Genomic DNA, 19,191 nt, shown 5'->3' with positions numbered 1-19,191 from the left:
CAACCTGCGATGAGGAAAACAAGTGAACAAAACTGACAAGAGGGCATTGGGTGTAGGAAACAGGAAAACTGTACTATTTCCCAGCACTAATATCCTCATGCTGATCAGTCAGGAGGTGAGTCTATGGCAGGAAATAGCTTCCATGCGTTCAATAAGTAAAATCTCAGGTCATGGAACATTTGGTGATGCAGGGACATTTCTTTGGCCAGTATTATCTGGAGATGAAAAGATAATAAGGAAGGCTGTGGGAATGGAGGAAATGGAGAGAAGGTGCTAGACCAATGGTTTCCAAACATTTTCTGTGTGGGGCAGCCCCTGCAAATATTGACATATTCTCAGAGACTGCTGTCCTAACTTCCAGAAGTATCAATCACCCAAAAGGAAAACAATGCTGTAATTGAAGATTTTCTTTTAAAATTATGAACAGCAACAGAAGTAACACGCTATTTAGTCAAGTACAGAAAATACACAAATTGGTGATGTATAGTGAGATTTCTGTCCATCTCCCCGATCCCATGGGTTGAAGGAGCCCAGTTTGAAAATCTCCTTCATTTGCACAGACTCAAGCTAAAGGCATCGTCAAGCAAAAGAACAATAAAATCTGGAAATATGCAACACATACTTGCAGAAAGGTAATAAATGCTATAATTGTGCCAGTTACAATTATTAGATATCATTAAGACATTTGGGGATCATTAATACATAACAGGCACTGACAAAGACCTCAGAGATGTCAATCTGACTAGTTCTCGGCATTTGATGTAAATGGAGGGATTTTACAAGCACCTGACAGTATAGCCATCTTGTGATTGGCTGGTGATTACATCATGCAAAATATATTATAGACCTCCATTGTATTGCAACTGCTTCTAAAATGCAATCCTACCCACTACCACACTTCTGCATTTCCATATTGCTGCAGTGCATAGTTCAACCGGTATAGATGCTTGACTATTCAATCAGGGAGAGAGGAAAAGCAACTCAATATGTCAAGTTTGATAAATGCTTATTTACTTATCAGTATTACAAACACCAAATGCAATTGTCACAACTACAGATTCATTTTTAGGGACTTAGATTCGGACCTTGTTCAGAAATGCTTACATTTTCTCTTAGTTCCTTTAGAAGTGTGCTCCGTCTAACTTATCTTTTTGCTGTACTCTGCAACATTCAGCTAAGTAACGATCACCTTCAAAATCAAAGGCTTGTCAAATAACTAGCAGAAGCAGTATGACATACTGAATGATTGGAAGAGGGCATTTCACACAAATCGTTTCTGACTCAAACCTTCTTAAGGACCAGAGGCGAGTCTCCCATACTAACTCCCCCACCCCACACAATAAAAAGGGGAAGTAGAGAAATTAAATTTGATACAAAGTCTACTTGCTCTTTCAGGAAAAAGAGTCAACAGAACAAGAACAACTTATTAAAAAAACAATCATTCTGTAGTAAGTGTTAAATTAAAAGGCCACCTGGTGATAGGATGCACAATAGCGTTCTAATCCCACATTAGATGAATTAAACATTTTAACACCAGATGGCATTTACTTAAAACATGTCATATTGTGTGGATTTGTGTACTAAACACTTCAATAAATCATAACAATTGGTTTCACCTTAAAATCCCAATCCAAGAATGGCTTAAAACTATCCTTTCTACAATACATAAAGGCCAAGAAGGCTTGACAAAGAAATAACAAACTAAAACAAGGTGCATCATCTTTAACTATTACAGATCCGAGAAAATGTTGCTTCCACAGTATGCAAGAAGCTCTTAATATTCAGAGCTTCAAGTACTTTATTTGCAGAACACCACTTCATGGAAGCCTTTTTCAACCACCTTTGCGCCAAGTTTTGACTATTCAAATATTTAATCTAATTGTCAAAACACGCCGTAACCTTTTTTCCTTCCTTGTGCAGGCAACCTATAAAATTTACCACTACAACCCCACAGACTAATAAGAACAAATTTTCCTATCATTAACATTCTTCCCGTGAATTATAATGGCCTGTTACGATCAGACAAGTTAAAACTTTCTTCATCAGCTTACATTTTAAAATATTGAAGTTTTTGTAATGAATCAAATATTTTTAATGAAACCATCTTTCTTTTAAACAAAACAAATTGGTAAATGGGCTGATTAGACCTCAGCTGGAGTACTGTGTCCAATTCTGGGCACCACACTTCAGGAAGGATGTCAAGGCCTTAGAGAGGGTGCAGAGAAGATTTACTAGAATCAGGGATGAGGGACTTCAATTATGCACCTGAAATGCCATAACCTACAAGGCTACGGACCAAGTGCTGGAAAGTGGGATTAGGCTGGGTGGCTCATTTTCGGCTGCCGTGGACACGATGGGCCGAATGGCTGCTGTAAATTTTCTATGATTCTATGTGGAGAGACTGGAGAAGCTGGGGTTGTTCTCCTTAGAGCAGAGAAGGTGTTCAAAATTGTGAAGGGTTTTGATAAAGAAGAAACTGTTTCCACTGGCAGGAGGGTCAGTAACCAGGAGATACATATTTAAGATAATTGGCAAAAAAAAGAGGGGCCACGAGGAGAAATTTTTTATTACGCGGCGAGTTGTTATGATCTGGAATGCGGTGGAAGCAGATTCAATAGTAATTTTTAAAAAGGAATTGGATAAAGACTTGAAAGGGAAAAAATTGCAGGGTTATGGGGAAAGGTGTGGGGAAGAGAGTGAGACTAATTGGATAGCTCTTTCAAAGAGCCAGCATAGGCGCAATGGGCCGAATTGCCTGGGGGAGGGGGGGGGAAATGTGAATGAAATGACTTGTGAGGAAGACATCAATCTTTATTTAAAAAAAAAGGATGAGGAGAGGTCAGGCGGCAGAAGCAGCACGGTGAAAGCAGGCGAATGATGGAGCCGAGCCCCCCCCCCTCCTCACTCACCTGTATTGTTTGAAGAGCTGGTCCGACTCCTTGAAGCCGTTGTTGAGGAGCATGTTGATCCCCGCCAGCGCCAGCTCGGCGTCGTCCAGCTGCGGCTGCTGCTGGGGGCTGCTGGCCCCCGATCCCGAACCCGATCCCGGAGTCTCCACACGCTTACGATCCATCTCTTCCTTCACCCACCCCCCCCCCCCGACCGGGCAATCCCACCTCCTCTTCCCCCCCCCCGCCGACCCCGACCCTGCCCGGCGGGAGCTAAAAGAAGCGGGACTGGGGAACAGTTTACAGTCAAGACGGTTCAAGTGATGAGAGAGAGAAAGGGGGTGGGGGGGGGGGGGAAATCTCAGGCCTGGTGTCTCGGTGGCCTCCTCCGCCTCCTTCCTTCCTCACAAAACACCGGGCTCGACCTCGCCTCCTCGCCGCCGCCCGCACTCCTCCGACCCGCAGGCCCCGCCGCTCACTCCATCGCCCGCTCAACGTTGCCCCTTCCGCGTCCGCGCACCTCGCAACGCGCAGAGCGGTGACATGGCAACGGTGACCTTTCACCCTCCCGCCGATCAGCCGGTAGCTCCTCCCCCCGAGTGTGATATTTATCAGCGCAGGAGGAGGCCGTTCGGCCCACCGCGCCTCTGCCGCCTCTTTGATAAGAACTAATGCTGGTGGTGTTGAGAGAGGTTTGGGTGTCCTCCCACAAGAAACACGGAAAGTTAACATGCAGGGACAGCAGGTAATTATGGAAGGCAAGTGGCATGTTGGCCTTTATTGCAAGGGGGTTTGGGGTACAAGAGTAAGGAAGTCTTGCTGCAATTGGTGAGACGTAAGAAATAGGAGCAGGAGTAGGCCGTACGGCCCCTCGAGCCTGCTCCGCCGTTCAACAAGATCATGGCTGATCTTCAACCTCAACTCCACTTTCCCGCCCGATCCCCATATCCCTTGATTCCCTTAGAATCCAAAAATCAATCAATCTCAGCCTTGAATATACTCGTGATGTGGAGATGCCGGTGATGGACTGGGGTTGACAGTTGTAAACAATTTTACAACACCAAGTTATAGTCCAGCAATTTTATTTTAAATTCCACAAGCTTTCGGAGGCTTCCTCCTTCCTCAGGTGAATGTTGTGGAAACACCGTTCACCTGAGGAAGGAGGAAGCCTCCGAAAGCTTGTGGAATTTAAAATAAATTTGTTGGACTATAACTTGGTGTTGTAAAATTGTTTACAATTGAATATACTCAATGACTCAGCATCCACAGCCCTCAGAGGTAGAGCATTCCAAAGATTTACAACCCTGTGAGTGAAGAAATTCCTCCTCATCTCAGACCTAAATGGCCGACCCCTTATCCTGAGACTATGCCCCCCAAACTCTAGATTCTCGAGCCAGAGGAAACAGCCTCTCAGCGTCTACTGAATCTGCTTCCATATGCCCTTTCAGGTAGTGTATTCCAGATCGTAACAACTGGCTGCGTAAAAAGATTTCGTCTCCACACTTGCTGCCTTCACCTCTCTTCCCTGGGGAAAAAGTTCATTAGCAAACAAACACACTTTTCCCCTCTCTGCTGCCTCCGCTTCTTCTTCTTCAGTCTCTCCTCAGGCCACAACAGATATGAAACAGTCCATGCCCTCATGCTTAAAGACTAGGATTGTCCTGGAGTCTCCAGGAATTAAAGATTAATCTCCAGGACACAGCTGTGAGCAAACACCCGGGAGATAAATCCTAGGGGCATTAAAAACATTTTTTTTTCATCTTCTTTGAGATATATTGCAGATAGAAAAAAGGTTATTTGATTGGATGATTCTTGACTGTCAATCAGCTAATGATGAGTCTGTTCACATTCCAATTGGCTGCGGGAAGGCAGGGCACCGTGAGCATAGACATATAGGACGACCAACAGCGGGAGAGTGGCAGGGGCAGGGCAGTTAGAAACAGGTGTCGTGTGATGAAACCTCCAGGAATACGTCCAACCAGAGTTGGCGACCCTAAGGAAGAACTGGACAACATCCAGGCTTGGGCTGATAAGTGGCAAGTAACATTCGCGCCAGACAAGTGCCAGGCAATGATCATCTCCAACAAGAGGGAGTCTAACCACCTCCCCTTGACATTCAATGGCATTACCATTGCCGAATCCCCCACAATCAACATCCTGGGGGTCACCATTGACCAGAAACTTAATTGGACCAGCCACATAAATGCCGTGCCTGTTGGAGCAAGACAGAGGCTGGGTATTCTTTGGTGAGTGTCTCACCTCCTGACTCCCCAAAGCCTTTCCATCATCTACAAGGCACAAGTCAGGTGTGTGATGGAATACTTTCCACTTTCCTGAATGGGGTCAGGTGCAACAACACTCGAGAAGCTTGACACCATCCAAGACAAAGCAGTCCGCTTGATTGTCAGCCCATCCACCACCTTAAACACCCATTCCCTCCACCACCGGTGCACCATCTACAGGATGCACTGCAGCAACTCACCAATGCTTCTACGACAGTACCTCCCAAACCCGTGACCTCTACCACCTAGAAGGATAAGGGCAGCAGGTGCATGGGAACACCATCACCTCCAAATTCCCCTCCAAGTCACACACCATCCTGACTTGGAAATATATCGGCCGTTCCTTCATTGTTGCTGGGTCAAAATCCTGGAGCTCCCTCCCTAACAGCACTGTGGGAGCACTTTCACCACATGGACTGCAGCGGTTCAAGAAGACGGCTCACCACCACCTTCTCAAGGGGCACCTTGGGGATGGACAATAAATGCCGGCCTTGCGACTGATGCCCATATCCCAAGAATGAATAAAAAAACATGTAATCCCACACAGAGAAGGGGGAAAACAGATCCAACAGTAGGGTCCAAAAGTTGAACGTACACTTTGGTTTCTTCATGTTGTTGTCTCCCTCCTCCTTCTCTCCAGATGTTTCTCTTAGTTGCTGTTGTTTTCTTGTCCTCTTGCCTCTTGCTGTCCCATAGCCGGCTGTAGCTCTTCTCCAAAGGTTCAGCTCCAGCTCAAACTATATGGCTTATTGCATCTTCTCCTTCTCATTGCAAATGTTACGCCTCTGTTCAAAAAAGGGGCGAGGGTTAAACCCGGCAATTATAGGCCAGTCAGCCTAATGTCAGCGGTGGGGAAACTTTTAGAGACTATAATCCAAGACAAAATTAATTGTCACTTGGAAAAATAAGGATTAATAACAGACTTCAGGAGGACACAGACAGACTGGTGAAATGGGCAGACATGTGGCAGATGAAATTTAATGCTGAGAAGTGTGAAGAGATGCATTTTAGAAGGAAGAATGAGGAGAGACAACATAAACTAAATGGTACAATATTAAAAGGGGTGAAGGAACAGAGAGACCTGGGGGTGCACATACACAAATCTTTGAAGGTGGCAGGACAAAGTTGATGAGGCCACTAAAAAAGCAAATGGGGTCCTTGGCTTTATTAATAGAGGCATAGAGCACAAAAACAAGGAAGTTATGCTAAACCTTTATAAAACACTGGTTAGACCTCAGCTGGAGTATTGTGTTCAGTTCTGGGCACCACATTTTAGGAAGGATGTCAAGGCCTTGGAAAGGGTGCAGAAGAGATTTACTAGAATGGTTCCAGGGATGAGGGACTTCGGTCCATTTATCCGGCTGCCGGGTGGGAGACGGACCTACAGAATGTTAATGAGGTCTTGCCATTAAGATCGGTGGGATCTTCGCATCTCTGGTCTTGCCGGGTTTCTTTGGCCGTTTTCAGCCTCACTCCCCACTTCCCCATAAATATCAGGGCCATCTTCTCTACATCTACCCTATCGAACTCCTTCATAATCTTAAAGACCTCTCATTAGGTCACCCCTCAGCCTTCTCTTTTCTGGAGCAAAGAGCCCCAGCCTGTTCAGTCTTTCCTGATAGTTATTCGGAACTGGTCCCACCCAAGACAGAGATGTCCAAACGTTCTCGGGGTTAAAATTCAACTTTGGCAGGACACAAAATTGGCGGTAGGCGATTGGCCGCCCTTTACACACACCACCTGATGTACAGCTGGCGGGCAGATCTCCGATCCCAAGTTCTGCGCCCCCGCCAGTGTTGAAATTTCACCGCCTTTGTCTTATTGTATTGTCTTATTATCATGGTTTCATTTCAAAAGCACATGTGAAACTCTTAGGGGCATTTTGGAGCGATGTGATGAAGGCAATTTCGAAATGCAAACTGAACCCCACAGGCCACATATCAGATAATTAGAAAGTAAGTCGGGTGACACAGTTACTCTGGCAACCATTTCACACAGGAAATGGACGTTTAAAATTAAAATTTAATTTTATGTAAGCAAATTAAATATACGAGTGTTACGATTTTCAGAATGTGGCAGATATTTCTATTGTCCTCAACTCAAAAGACCACTGCTAGCAATGAGCTCTTCCGACCTACAAACCAATGATGGGAACTGTGCTGTTTTAGTCGCTGTTCTCTGATTTCACTATTGCTGAGCTCCACGGACATCTTAAGTAGTTCTTAAGAACTTTGACGGACTTTGAAAAGCCATGAGCTTTTTTTTACAACTTACTCCGCATCATCGAGGCTTACCTTTTTTTTTTATTCGTTCATGGGATGTGGGCGTCCCTGGCGAGGCCGGCATTTATTGCCCATCCCTAATTGCCCTTGGTGGTGAGCCGCCTTCTTGAACCGCTGCAGTCCGTGTGGTGAAGGTTCTCCCACAGTGCTGTTAGGAAGGGAGTTCCAGGATTTTGACCCAGCAACAATGAAGGAACGGCGATATATTTCCAAGTTGGGATGGTGTGTGACTTGGAGGGGAACGTGCAGGTGGTGTTGTTCCCATGTACCTGCTGCCCTTGTCCTTCTAGGTGGTAGAGGTCGCGGGTTTGGGAGGTGCTCTTGAAGACCCCTTGGTAAGTTGCTGCAGTGCATCCTGTGGATGGTACACACTGCAGCCACAGTGCTCCGGTGGTGAAGGGAGTGAATGTTTAGGGTGGTGGATGGGGTGCCAATCAAGCGGGCTGCTTTGTCCTGGATGGTGTCGAGCTTCTTGAGTGTTGTTGGAGCTGCACTCATCCAGACAAGTGGAGAGTATTCCATCACACTCCTGACTTGTGCCTTGTAGATGGTGGAAAGGCTTTGGGGATGATCATTGCCTAACACTTGTCTGGCACGAATATTACTTACCACTTATCAGCCCAAACCTGGATGTTGTCCAGGTCTTGCTCCATGTGGGCACGGACTGCTTCATTATCTGAGGGGTTGCGAATGGAACTGAACACTGTGCAATCATCAGCGAACATCCCCATTTCTGACCTTATGATGGAGGGAAGGTCATTGATGAAGCAGCTGAAGATGGTTGGGCCTAGGACACTGCCCTGAGGAACTCCTGCAGCAATGTCCTGGGGCTAAGATGATTGGCCTCCAACAACCACTACCACCTTCCTTTGTTCTAGGTATGACTTCAGCCACTGGAGAGTTTTCCCCCTGATTCCCATTGACTTCAATTTTACTTGGGCTCCTTGGTGCCACACTCAGTCAAATGCTGCCTTGATGTCACTCTCACCTCACCTCTGGAATTCAGCTCTTTTGTCCATGTTTGGACCAAGGCTGTAATGAGGTCTGGAGCCGAGTGGTTCTGGCAGAACCCAAACTGAGCATCGGTGAGCAGGTTATTGTTGAGTAAGTGCCACTTGATAGCACTGTCGACGACACCTTCCATCACTTTGCTGATGATTGAGAGTAGACTGATGGGGCGGTAATTGGTCGAATTGGATTTGTCCTGCTTTTTGTGGACAGGACATACCTGGGCAATTTTCCACATTGTCAGGTAGATGCCAGTGTTGTAGCTGTACTGGAACAGTTCGGCCAGATGGGTTGAATTGAGAAATAGGAAAGGATCTAAGACTATGGTGGGAATTGTGTATCGGACCCCTGGCAGCAGCTCTGAAGTGCTAGATTGTATAAATGCAGAGATTAGACAAGCGTATAAGAAAGGCATATTGGAAATAATGGGGGACTTTAACCTTCACATAGATTGGGAAAAGCAGACTAAGAAAACTGTCAGAAAGGTAGTGAATTTCTTGAGTGTGTCCGGGATAGTTTTCCACAGCAGTATGTCCTAGAGGCAACAAGGAGGCAAGCCATACTAGATTTAGTAATGAGCAATGAACCAGATTTAGTTAATGGCTTAACTGTACGAGAACATCTATCCAATGGATAACATGATCGAGTTCAATGTAGTGTTTGAAAGGGAAAAAAGTGAATCAGCTGCTAAGATTCTAGACTTGGGTAAGGCCAACTTCAATGGGATGAGACAGAGACTGTCCACAGTAAACTGGGCAAATCTGTTAATGGCTAAAACGACTGATAATCAGTGGGAAATGTTTAAAGAAACATTTAACGTGATACAGAACCGGTTTATACCCCTGAGGGGCAAGAACTCTACTTGCGAAAAAAAACAGCCATGGACAAGTAAAGAGGTAAGAGACAGTATAAGACATAAGGAAAGGGCATACAAAAAGGCAAAAAATGGCACAGATCCTGGCGAATGGGAAAGATACAAAGATCAACAAAGGGTCACAAAACAGATAGTAAGAGTTACAAAAAGAGAGCATGAAAAGAAACTTGCAAGGGCTATCAAAACCAATACGAAGAACTTTTATAGTTACATTAGGAAAAAGAGGGTGGTCAGGAGCAGTGTTGGCCCCTTAAAAACTGAAAATGGGGATAGTGTCATTGACAATGGGGAAATGGCGGATATGTTGAACAATTACTTTGCGTCAGTATTTACAGTAGAAAAAGAGGATAGCATGCCGGAAATCCCAAGAAAGCTAATATTGAATCGGGGACAGGGACTCGATAAAATTAACATAAGTAAAGCAACAGTAATGAAGAAAATAATAGCACTAAAGAGTGACAAATCCCCAGGACCAGATGGTTTCCATCCCAGGGTTTTAAAGGAAGTAGGTGAGCAGATTGCAGATGCCCTAACTATAATCTTTCAAAGTTCTCTAGATTCAGGAACAGCCCCTCTAGATTGGAAAATTGCACATCACTCCGCTTTTTAAGAAAGGAGAGAGAGGGAAACCAGGGAATTATAGACCAGTTAGCCTAACATCTGTTGTGGGGAAAATGCTGGAGTCTATAATTAAGGATAGGGTGATTGAACACCTCGAGAATTTTCAGTTAATCAGAGAGAGCCAGCATGGATTTGTGAAAGGTAGGTCGTGTCTGACAAACCTGATTGAATTTTTTGAAGAGGTGACTACAGTAGTGGACAGGGGAATGTCAATGGATGTTATTTATATGGACTTCCAGAAGGCATTTGATAAGGTCTCACATAAGAGACTGTTAGCTAAGATAGAAGCCCATGGAATCAAAGGAAAAGTACGGACTTGGTTAGGAAGTTGGCTGAGCGAAAGGCGACAGAGAGTAGGGATAATGGGTAAGTATTCACATTGGCAGGATGTGACTAGTGGAGTCCCACAGGGATCTGTCTTGGGGCCTCAATTATTCACAATATTTATTAACAACTTAGATGAAGGCATAGAAAGTCTCATATCTAAGTTTGCCGATGACACAAAGATTGGTGGTATTGTAAGCAGTGTAGATGAAAACATAAAATTACAAAGCGATATTGATAGATTAGGTGAATGGGCAAAACTGTGGCAAATGGAATTCAATGTAGACAAATGTGAGGTCTACATTGGATCAAAAAAGGATAGAACAGGGTACTTTCTAAATGGTAAAAAGTTAAAAACTGTGGATGTCCAAAGGGACTTGGGGTTCAAGTACATAGATCATTGAAGTATCATGAACAGCTGCAGAAAATAATCAATAAGGTTAATGGAATGCTGGCCTTTATATTTAGAGGACTAGAGTACAAGGGGGCAGAAGTTATGCTGCAGCTATACAAAATCCTGGTTAGACCGCACCTGGAGTACTGTGAGCAGTTCTGGGCACCGCACCTTCGGAAGGACATATTGACCTTGGAGGGAGTGTAGCGTAGGTTTACTAGAATGATACCCGGACTTCAAGGATTAAGTTACAAAGAGAGATTACACAAATTGGGGTTGTATTCTCTGGAGTTACGAAGGTTAAGGGGTGATCTGATCGAAGTTTATAAGATATTAAGGGGAACGGAAAGGGTGGATAGAGAGAAACTATTTCCGCTGGTTGGGAATTCTAGGAGTAGGGGGCACAGTCTAAAAATTAGAGCCAGACCTTTCAGGAGCGAGATTAGAAAACATTTCTACACACAAAGGGTGGTAGAAGTTTGGAACTCTCTTGCACAAACGGCAATTGATACTAGCTCAATTGCTAAATTTACATCTGTGATAGATAGCTTTTTGGCAACCAAAGGTATTAAGGGATATGGGACAAAGGCGGGTATATGGAGTTAGATCACAGATCAGCCATGATCTTATCAAATGGCGGAGCAGGCACGAGGCGCTGAATGGCCTACTCCTATTCCTATGTTCCTAGATGCACGGCTAGTTCTGGAGCACAAGCCTTCAGCACTACAGCCGGGATGTTGTCGGGGCCCATAGCCTTCGCTGTATCCAGTGCACTCAGCCGTTTCTTGATATCACGTGGAGTGAATTGAATTGGCTGAAGACTGGCTTCTGTGGTGGTGGGGATATCGGGAGGAGGCCGAGATGGATCATCCATTTGGCACTTCTGGCTGAAGATGGTTGCAAATGCTTCAGCCTTGTCTTTGGACTGTGTAGATAGGGAGTAATTGTTTCCAGTGGCAGGTGGGTCAGTAACCAGAGGACACAGATTTAAAATAATTGGCAAAAAAGCCAGAGGGGAGGTGAGGAGAATTTTTTTTACACAGCGAGTTGTTATGATCTGGAATGCGCTGCCTGAATGGGTGGTGGAAGCAGATTCAATAGTAACTTTCAAAAGGGAATTGGATAAATACTTTAAAAGAAAATATTTGCAGGGCTCTGGGGAAAGAGCAGGGGAGGGGGACTAATTGGATAGCTCTTTCAAAGAGCCAGTGCAGACATGATGGACTGAATGGCCTCCTTCTATGCTGTATGATTTGATGATTCTCGGTGTTTGCCAGCAGTGAGTTAAAACAGAAAATTAGGGTTGGTTTATAACCGAGAGCGCGTTTCCGGCGGGAATCTACTCGAACGACTTGATTTCCCACCCAGCAGGGGCAGCTGGAAGCAGGAAAGCCACGGCAATTTTAACCACCGAGCCTTGCTTAATTGCTACAGGTCCATTTTCCGCCTGGAACAGGCCTGTATAGGGTGCGGAGCCGATGCCAGCGAGCGGAGATCGGGCGGCCAAGGTGGCGGGGAGGGGGTTTAGGGAGGGTCTTGCAGGAGAGAAGGGTGGCGGAGTCTGGGGCGGAGGAAGCTGCGACACCCCCACCTCCGCTCAGGCTCTGGTTAAAATTGCATCAGCCTATCGGCTTACTAGGACGCCGATTTGCATAGATTTTTGAGGCTTTCGGTGGGACCCTCATCCGCCTGCAGGTTACTATCGCAAACAGTCTTGATCTGAGCTGGTAATTAACCTGCTCATTGTTATCTGCCCACCCATCCGGTTTCTGCCGGACGGGTAGGGTTAAAAGCAATCCTTAGTGTTAACCCTCTCTCCTCCAATATATTGAGTTCATTATTGCCATTAGATCATGAATTTGTGAAAGTTTTTGTTTGTTTGTAATTTATTTTTAGTTGCTGCATGTGATTCCATTGACATCGCAGATTAATGAGGAGTTTGCAAATATTCAAATTGTGAGTATTTCATTGGTTTTGCAATGATTCTTAGGTAACAAATATCTATTTTCAATTTGATTAAGTAAATAAACATCATTTTTCATGAGTTAATTATGTATATTTTTAAGAGGAGAGGAGTTCTTGGTGTTATTATATTTTTTCTTTTTCTTAGCTCAGAAGGAGGCCATTCGGCCCATCGTCCCTGTGCTGGCTCTTTGAATGAGCTATCCAATTAGTCCCACTCCACTGCAAATTTTTCTTTTTCAAGTATTTATTCAATTCTCCTTTTCAAAGTTACTATTGAATCTACTTCCATAGCCCTTTCAGGCAATGCATTCCAGATCATCACATAATCGCTGCGTAAAAAAAATTCTCCTCCTCTCCCCTCTGGTTCTTTTGCCAATTGCCTTAAATCTGTCCCCTCTGGTTACCGACCCTCCTGCCAGTGGAAACAGTTTCTCCTTATTTACTCTATCAAAACCACGTCATCATTTTGAACACCTCTATTAAATCTCCCTTTAATCTTCTCTGTTCTAAGGAGAACAATCCCAGCTTCTCCACTGTCTCCACATTACTGAAATCCCTCATCCCCGGTACCATTCTGGTAAATCTCCTCTGCACTCTCTCTAAGGCCTTGACATCTTTCCTAAAATGTGGTCCCCAGTGTGGTGTTTTGGAAAGTTAAGTGTAAATGTACTGGAACTGTGCAAACAGCCACACAGCGTGCATATCGAGATTATTAAAGAAAGAAGGACTTGCATTTATATTGCACTTTTCATAACCTCGGGATGTCCCAAAGCACTTTACAGCCAATTTTTGAAGTGTAGTCACTGTTGTAACGTAGGAAACGCAGCAGCCAATTTGCGCACAGCAAGCTCCCACAAACAGCAATGTGATAATGACCAGATAATCTATTTTTTTTAGTTATTATACTGCAGTGGTGTGATCATGTGAATCCCTTGGTACTATCAGAGATGTGATGCACTTTCTCATGCTGTTCCCAAGATATAAATATGAGACTACGACCCATTGATGGACTATGTAAAGAAAACATTAAACATATAAATAGAAAAGCTTTGCAGCTCAAGAAATATTAAGGGGAGGGGGGCAAATGAATTGAAACGAAACTGTGCTCGCAGTGCGTTTATATAACATTTGTATGAAGTGGATTGCTACAGAACCTTTGCATTCATAAATGGGTTTTAATGAGAAAAACTGCGAATGCTGGAAATATAAAATAAAAACACATTGCTGAAAAACCCTGTAGTTCTGTCAGTATCTGAAAAGAGAGCAGACACATTAGTGTTTTGTGTAAATACCTTTAGTCAGAATCATGTTGACACAGAGCGGGGTAATTTTAATCTAATTCGCCGGGCGGGAATCCCACGGGATCGGGTGGAACGCCGGTTTTACACCCCACTCAATATTGACTTTAACAGGGAATAAAATCGGGCGGGGTGCAAAACCAGCATTGCACCCGGTCCCGTCTGTTTCCCGATGGGCAGGTTAGGTTAAAATGACCCCCTCCAGCGTCTCTACCCGAAATGTTAGCCTGTCGTTTCTTTTCAGATCCCGACAGACCTGCTGTGTATTTCCAGCATCTTCTGTTTTTTATTTTAGGTTTTGATTACATAGAATTACACAGAATTTTACAGCACAGAAACAGGCCATTCGGCCCAACAGGTCTATGCCAGTATTTATACTCCACACGCGCCTGCTTCCCCCCTACTTCATCTCACTCTATCAACATAACCTTCTGTTCCTTTCTCCCTCATGTACTTATCTAGGTTCCTCTTAAATACATCTGTGCTATTCGCCTCAACTACTCTTTGTGGTAGCGAGTTCCACATTCTCACCACTCTCTGGGTAAAGAAGTTTCTCCTGAATTTCTTATTGGATTTATTAGTGACTATCTTATAGTTATGACCCCCAGTTTTGGCAGCTATGCATTGGAGCACCAATGTGAAGTGCCATGAAGTGGAGAGATACGAGTCCCAGCCTCCACTCCACTACATTCCCAATCTCAGCCAAGACATGTGTCCACATGAAGAGGCAAAATCTGCAACTGTGTCTGTACCAGACCTCTCTCATGTTCCCAATCAGGCAGCACAGGGGGAAAAATAAAGGGTGTTTGCCTTGCTGGAAGATCATATATCCTCACCAAAAAATAATTTAAAAAGCTTTTAATAATGATGGTTGAATCAAGTTTATTTTAGAAATACGTTTAGCATATTAATTATTCAAGTATAAAAATATAAAATTAGCAGCAAAATTTAGTAATGTATTTGGCCCCACAGAATATAGCACCAGTTAGAAAGTAAAATATCTGAATCACATTTCATAAAGTTAATGGGTCTTTTTTCGTTTAATAGTAAAGGATTGCCATTATTTTAAGCCAAACATAAATGAGTCAAATTCAATTGACTGAAACTAGAAGAATGCAAGTCCAAGTTACAATAAATTAATAGTTCCGCACTTTGACAGTAGTTCCATAGTCCATTATGATCAAGTGAAGGAAGGTTGAATTCTCTTTGCAGGTACAGTAGTCGGAGTTTTCATTGCAGGGCACTGAGTCACGCTAACAGCACCATGGACTTCTGCTGCTTTCCTGAACAATACTGGCTTCTCATTGATCATCACATTCATCATGCAGCCAACGAATGGAGTGCGAGCTGGAAACTGAGGTACCTGCACAGCATCTGCAAGTTGAAAAAGATCAATAGATTTTAGAATAAAATAACGCTCTGATATTAATAACTAAAACATTCGAAACACCTCATTCGAAAAGCCTGTGCCAAAAGTTTGAGCCAACAACTATTTTGTTACTAAAATATATTAGGGTGACATTTTATTAGACCTCGTCCTCACCAATCTACCTGTCGCAGATGCATCTGTCCATGACAGTATTGGTAGGAGTGACCACCGCACAGTCCTCGTGGAGATGAAGTCCCGTCTTCGCACTGAGGGCACCATCCAACGTGTTGTGTGGCACTATCACCGTGCTAAATGGGATAGATTCAGAACAGATCTAGCAGCTCAAAACTGGGCATCCATGAGGCGCTGTGGGCCATCAGCAGCAGCAGAATTGTATTCCAGGACAATCTGTAACCCCATGGCCTGGCATATTCCTCACTCTACCATTACCAACAAGCCAGGGGATCAACCCTGGTTCAATGAGGAATGAGGAGTGTAGGCATACCTAAAAATGAGGTGCCAACCTGGCGAAGCTACAACTCAGGACTACATGAATGCTAAACAGCGGAAGCAACATGCTATAGACAGAGCTAAGCGATTCCACAACCAACAGATCAGATCAAAGCTCTGCAGTCCTGCCACATCCAATCGTGAATGGTGGTGGACAATTAAACAACTAACAGGAGGAGGAGGCTCTGTAAACATCCCCATCCTCAATGATGGTGAAGTCCAGCACGTGAGTTCAAATGACAAGGCTGACGCTTTTGCAACCATCTTCAGCCAGAAGTGCCGAGTGGATGATCCATCTCGGCCTCCTCCCGATATCCACACCATCACAGAAGCCAGTCTTCAGCCAATTCGATTCACTCTATGTGATATCAAGAAACGGCTGAGTGCACTGGATACAGCAAAGGCTATGGGCCCCGACAACATCCTGGCTGTAGTGCTGAAGACTTGTGCTCCAGAACTAGCTGCGCCTCTAGCCAAACTGTTCCAGTACAGCTACAACACTGGCATCTACCCAACAATGTGGAAAATTGCCCAGGTATGTCCTGTCCACAAAAAGCAGGACAAATCCAATCCGGCCAATTACCATCCCATCAGTCTACTCTCAATCATCAGCAAAGTGATGGAAGGAGTCGTCGACAGTGCTATCAAGCGGCACTTACTCACCAATAACCTGCTCACCGATGCTCACTTTGGGTTCCGCCAGGACCACTCGGCTCCAGACCTCATTACAGCCTTGGTTCAAACATGGACAAAAGAGCTGAATTCCAGAGGTGAGGTGAGAGTGACTGCCCTTGACATCAAGGCAGAATTTGACTGAGTGTGGCACCAAGGAGCCCGCATGCAGCAAGACCTGGACAACATCCGGGCTTGGACTGAAAAGTGGCAAATAACATTCGCGCCAGACAAGTGCCAGGCAATGACCATCTCCAACAAGAGAGAGCCTAACCACCTCCCCTTGACATTCAACGGCATTACCATCGCCAAATCCCCCACAACAACATCCTGGGGGTCACCATTGACCAGAAACTTAACTGGACCAGCCACATAAATACTGTGGCCAAAAGAGCAGGTCAGAGGCTGGGTATTCTGCGGCGAGTGACTCACCTCCTGACTCCCCAAAGCCTTTCCACCATCTACAAGGCACAAGTCAGGAGTGTGATGGAATACTCTCCACTTGCCTGGATGAGTGCAGCTCCAACAACACTCAAGAAGTTCGACACCATCCAGGACAAAGCAGCTCGCTTGACTGGCACCCCATCCACCTCCCTAAACATTCACTCCCTTCACCACCGGCGCAGTGTGGCTGCAGTGTGTACCATCCACAGGATGCACTGCAGCGACTCGCCAAGGCTTCTTCAACAGCACCTCCCAAACCCCGACCTCTACCACCTAGAAGGACAAGGGCAGCAGGCACATGGGAACAACACCACCTGCACGTTCCCCTCCAAGTCACACACCATCCCGACTTGGAAATCGCCGTTCCTTCATCATCGCTGGGTCAAAATCCTGGAACTCCCTTCCTAACAGCATTGTGGGAGAACCTTCACCACACGGACTGCAGCAGTTCAAGAAGGCGGCTCACCACCACCTTCTCAAGGGCAATTAGGGATGGGCAATAAATGCCGACCGCCAGCGACGCCCACATCCCATGAACGAATAAAAAAAAGGACATGTTTTCCCTTTTTTCCATTTTATGCTTGGAGCAATAAAGCACTATTCGAGTCCTCCCTGGTGTCCTGGCCAACATTTATCCCTCAACCAATGTCACTAATAACAGATTATCTGGTCATTATCTCATTGCTGTTTGTGGGACCTTGCTGTGTGTAAAACTGGCGATATTGGATTAGCTGCCTGTTATGACACGAGTTTCCTTTCCATCAAAGTCAGTGGCCGATCCGATATCGCCCGTTTTAGGCTCCCAATATCTGAAAAATCTGGTGCTTTTATCTTCCAATAAGCACCTTTTCACATCCCCTTGAGGTGCAAAGCCTGAATAACACACTTGGGGGCCCCCACCATTCTTTACTGGTTTTTTAAAGATGGCGGGTAGAATGCATTAGATCACAAGTCTGAAAACAACACAATATCACACTGGAAAAAGTGCCTGGAACAGACATTTATGTTGCTATTCATCACACCCTAGATGTAGGCATCATATAAAGTGGGTATTACGGGACAACCTTGCTACACCCCTCTTTACGAGAAATCGGTTCAGTAAGTTTACGATCTACCCCAAGGGTCAGCCGTGGCTCAGTGGTTGCACTCTTGCGCATTCCCGCTTTCCACTGCACCACAATCGGCAGCCGTGCCTTCAGCTGCCTAGGCCCTAAACTGTGTCATTCCCTCCCTAAACCTCTCCAACTCTCCACCTCTCTCTCCTCCTTTAAGGCGCTGTTTAAAACCTACCCCCTTCTGTCCTAATATCTCCTTATGTGGCTCGGTATCAAATTTTATTTGATAATCGCTCCTGTGAAGTGTCTTGGGACGTGGTAACTACATTAAAGGCGCTATATAAATCCAAGTTGTTGTTGTCATCTGGGCTTTTTCCATTATTTGTGAGTCATAGTTACATCATTGACAGAATGAGTGAAACAGTTGAAACTTGAAATCACAAGGGGGTACCTCAAAACGATCATTTTTTACTTTAATAACATGCAGGCAATTATCTTACCTGGGATGCCACCAATGTAGAGAGGATCCTTGGTGTCGGTGGAGAGTGAAGCAGAAGGTCCTACAACATGGTCACGTTCTGCATCCACATCAAGCTGCACCACATTATTCCTTTTGATCACTGTATTAGAATTAAAAAACACACACCAATGACTACACTTCAAAAAAGTACTCCATTGGCTGTAAAGCGCTTTGGGATGTCCTGAGGTCGTGAAAGGCAAGTCTTTCTTTTCTATATTTAGTAAAGCTAGGAATGTTTGGATATATGCTCATGTTTACCAGAGATGCAAATAATGACTTAATATTTCACTTGTCCAGTTCTCCCCGGTGTCCTGGGCCAATATTTATCCCTCAACCAACATCACTAAAAAGCAGATTATCTGGTCATTATCACATTGCTGTTTGTGGGATCTTGCTGTGCGCAAATTGGCTGCCGTGTTTCTTACATTACAACAGTGACTACACTTCAAAAAGTATTTCACTGGTTGTAAAGCCCTTTGGGACGTCCTGAGGTGTGAAAGGCACAGTAGAAATGCAAGTTCTTTCTTTTCTTTCTTGTGACTTTTAGGGACAGAAACAGCCGATCGTTTTTATAACAAACAAAAAAAAAAACCAACAGCTGTCCTGGAACTCTCTTTTTCCGAGATATGATGTAATCTGTGTGATTTTAAACATTAGACCTTTGTGTGGGGAAAAGTGCCAAAAT

The 19,191-nt window shown here is 44.7% G+C and overlaps 2 protein-coding genes and 1 long non-coding RNA gene across 5 annotated transcripts in view; 1 reads left to right on the top strand and 2 right to left on the bottom strand.

Moving 5' to 3' along the window:
- ttc39c (tetratricopeptide repeat domain 39C) overlaps positions 1–3,076 on the bottom strand; it is a 96,774-nt gene extending 93,698 nt beyond the window's left edge. For both annotated transcript variants that reach the window (XM_067977707.1, XM_067977709.1), the window contains exon 1: positions 2,910–3,076. In XM_067977707.1, the coding sequence (XP_067833808.1) occupies positions 2,910–3,073 (164 nt within the window). In that variant the 5' untranslated portion in view covers positions 3,074–3,076. The remainder of the gene's footprint in view (positions 1–2,909) is intronic.
- Positions 3,077–3,472: 396 nt separating this feature from the next.
- On the top strand, positions 3,473–17,541 carry LOC137309569 (uncharacterized). Its single transcript, XR_010959898.1, has 3 exons — positions 3,473–3,633; positions 12,570–12,629; positions 15,149–17,541. It is a non-coding gene; the product is annotated as an uncharacterized lncRNA (long non-coding RNA).
- lama3 (laminin, alpha 3) overlaps positions 13,815–19,191 on the bottom strand; it is a 440,498-nt gene continuing 435,121 nt past the window's right edge. For both annotated transcript variants that reach the window (XM_067977687.1, XM_067977691.1), the window contains exons 77-78: positions 18,487–18,606; positions 13,815–15,310 (exon numbers count right to left, since the gene is read on the bottom strand). In XM_067977687.1, coding sequence (XP_067833788.1) covers positions 15,117–15,310; positions 18,487–18,606 — 314 coding nt within the window. In that variant the 3' untranslated portion in view covers positions 13,815–15,116. The remainder of the gene's footprint in view (positions 15,311–18,486; positions 18,607–19,191) is intronic.

This window comes from Heptranchias perlo, chromosome 3, assembly GCF_035084215.1.
Source record: "Heptranchias perlo isolate sHepPer1 chromosome 3, sHepPer1.hap1, whole genome shotgun sequence".
Taxonomy (NCBI): Eukaryota; Metazoa; Chordata; class Chondrichthyes; order Hexanchiformes; family Hexanchidae; genus Heptranchias; species Heptranchias perlo.
This window is presented reverse-complemented; position numbering and strand designations above follow the sequence as displayed.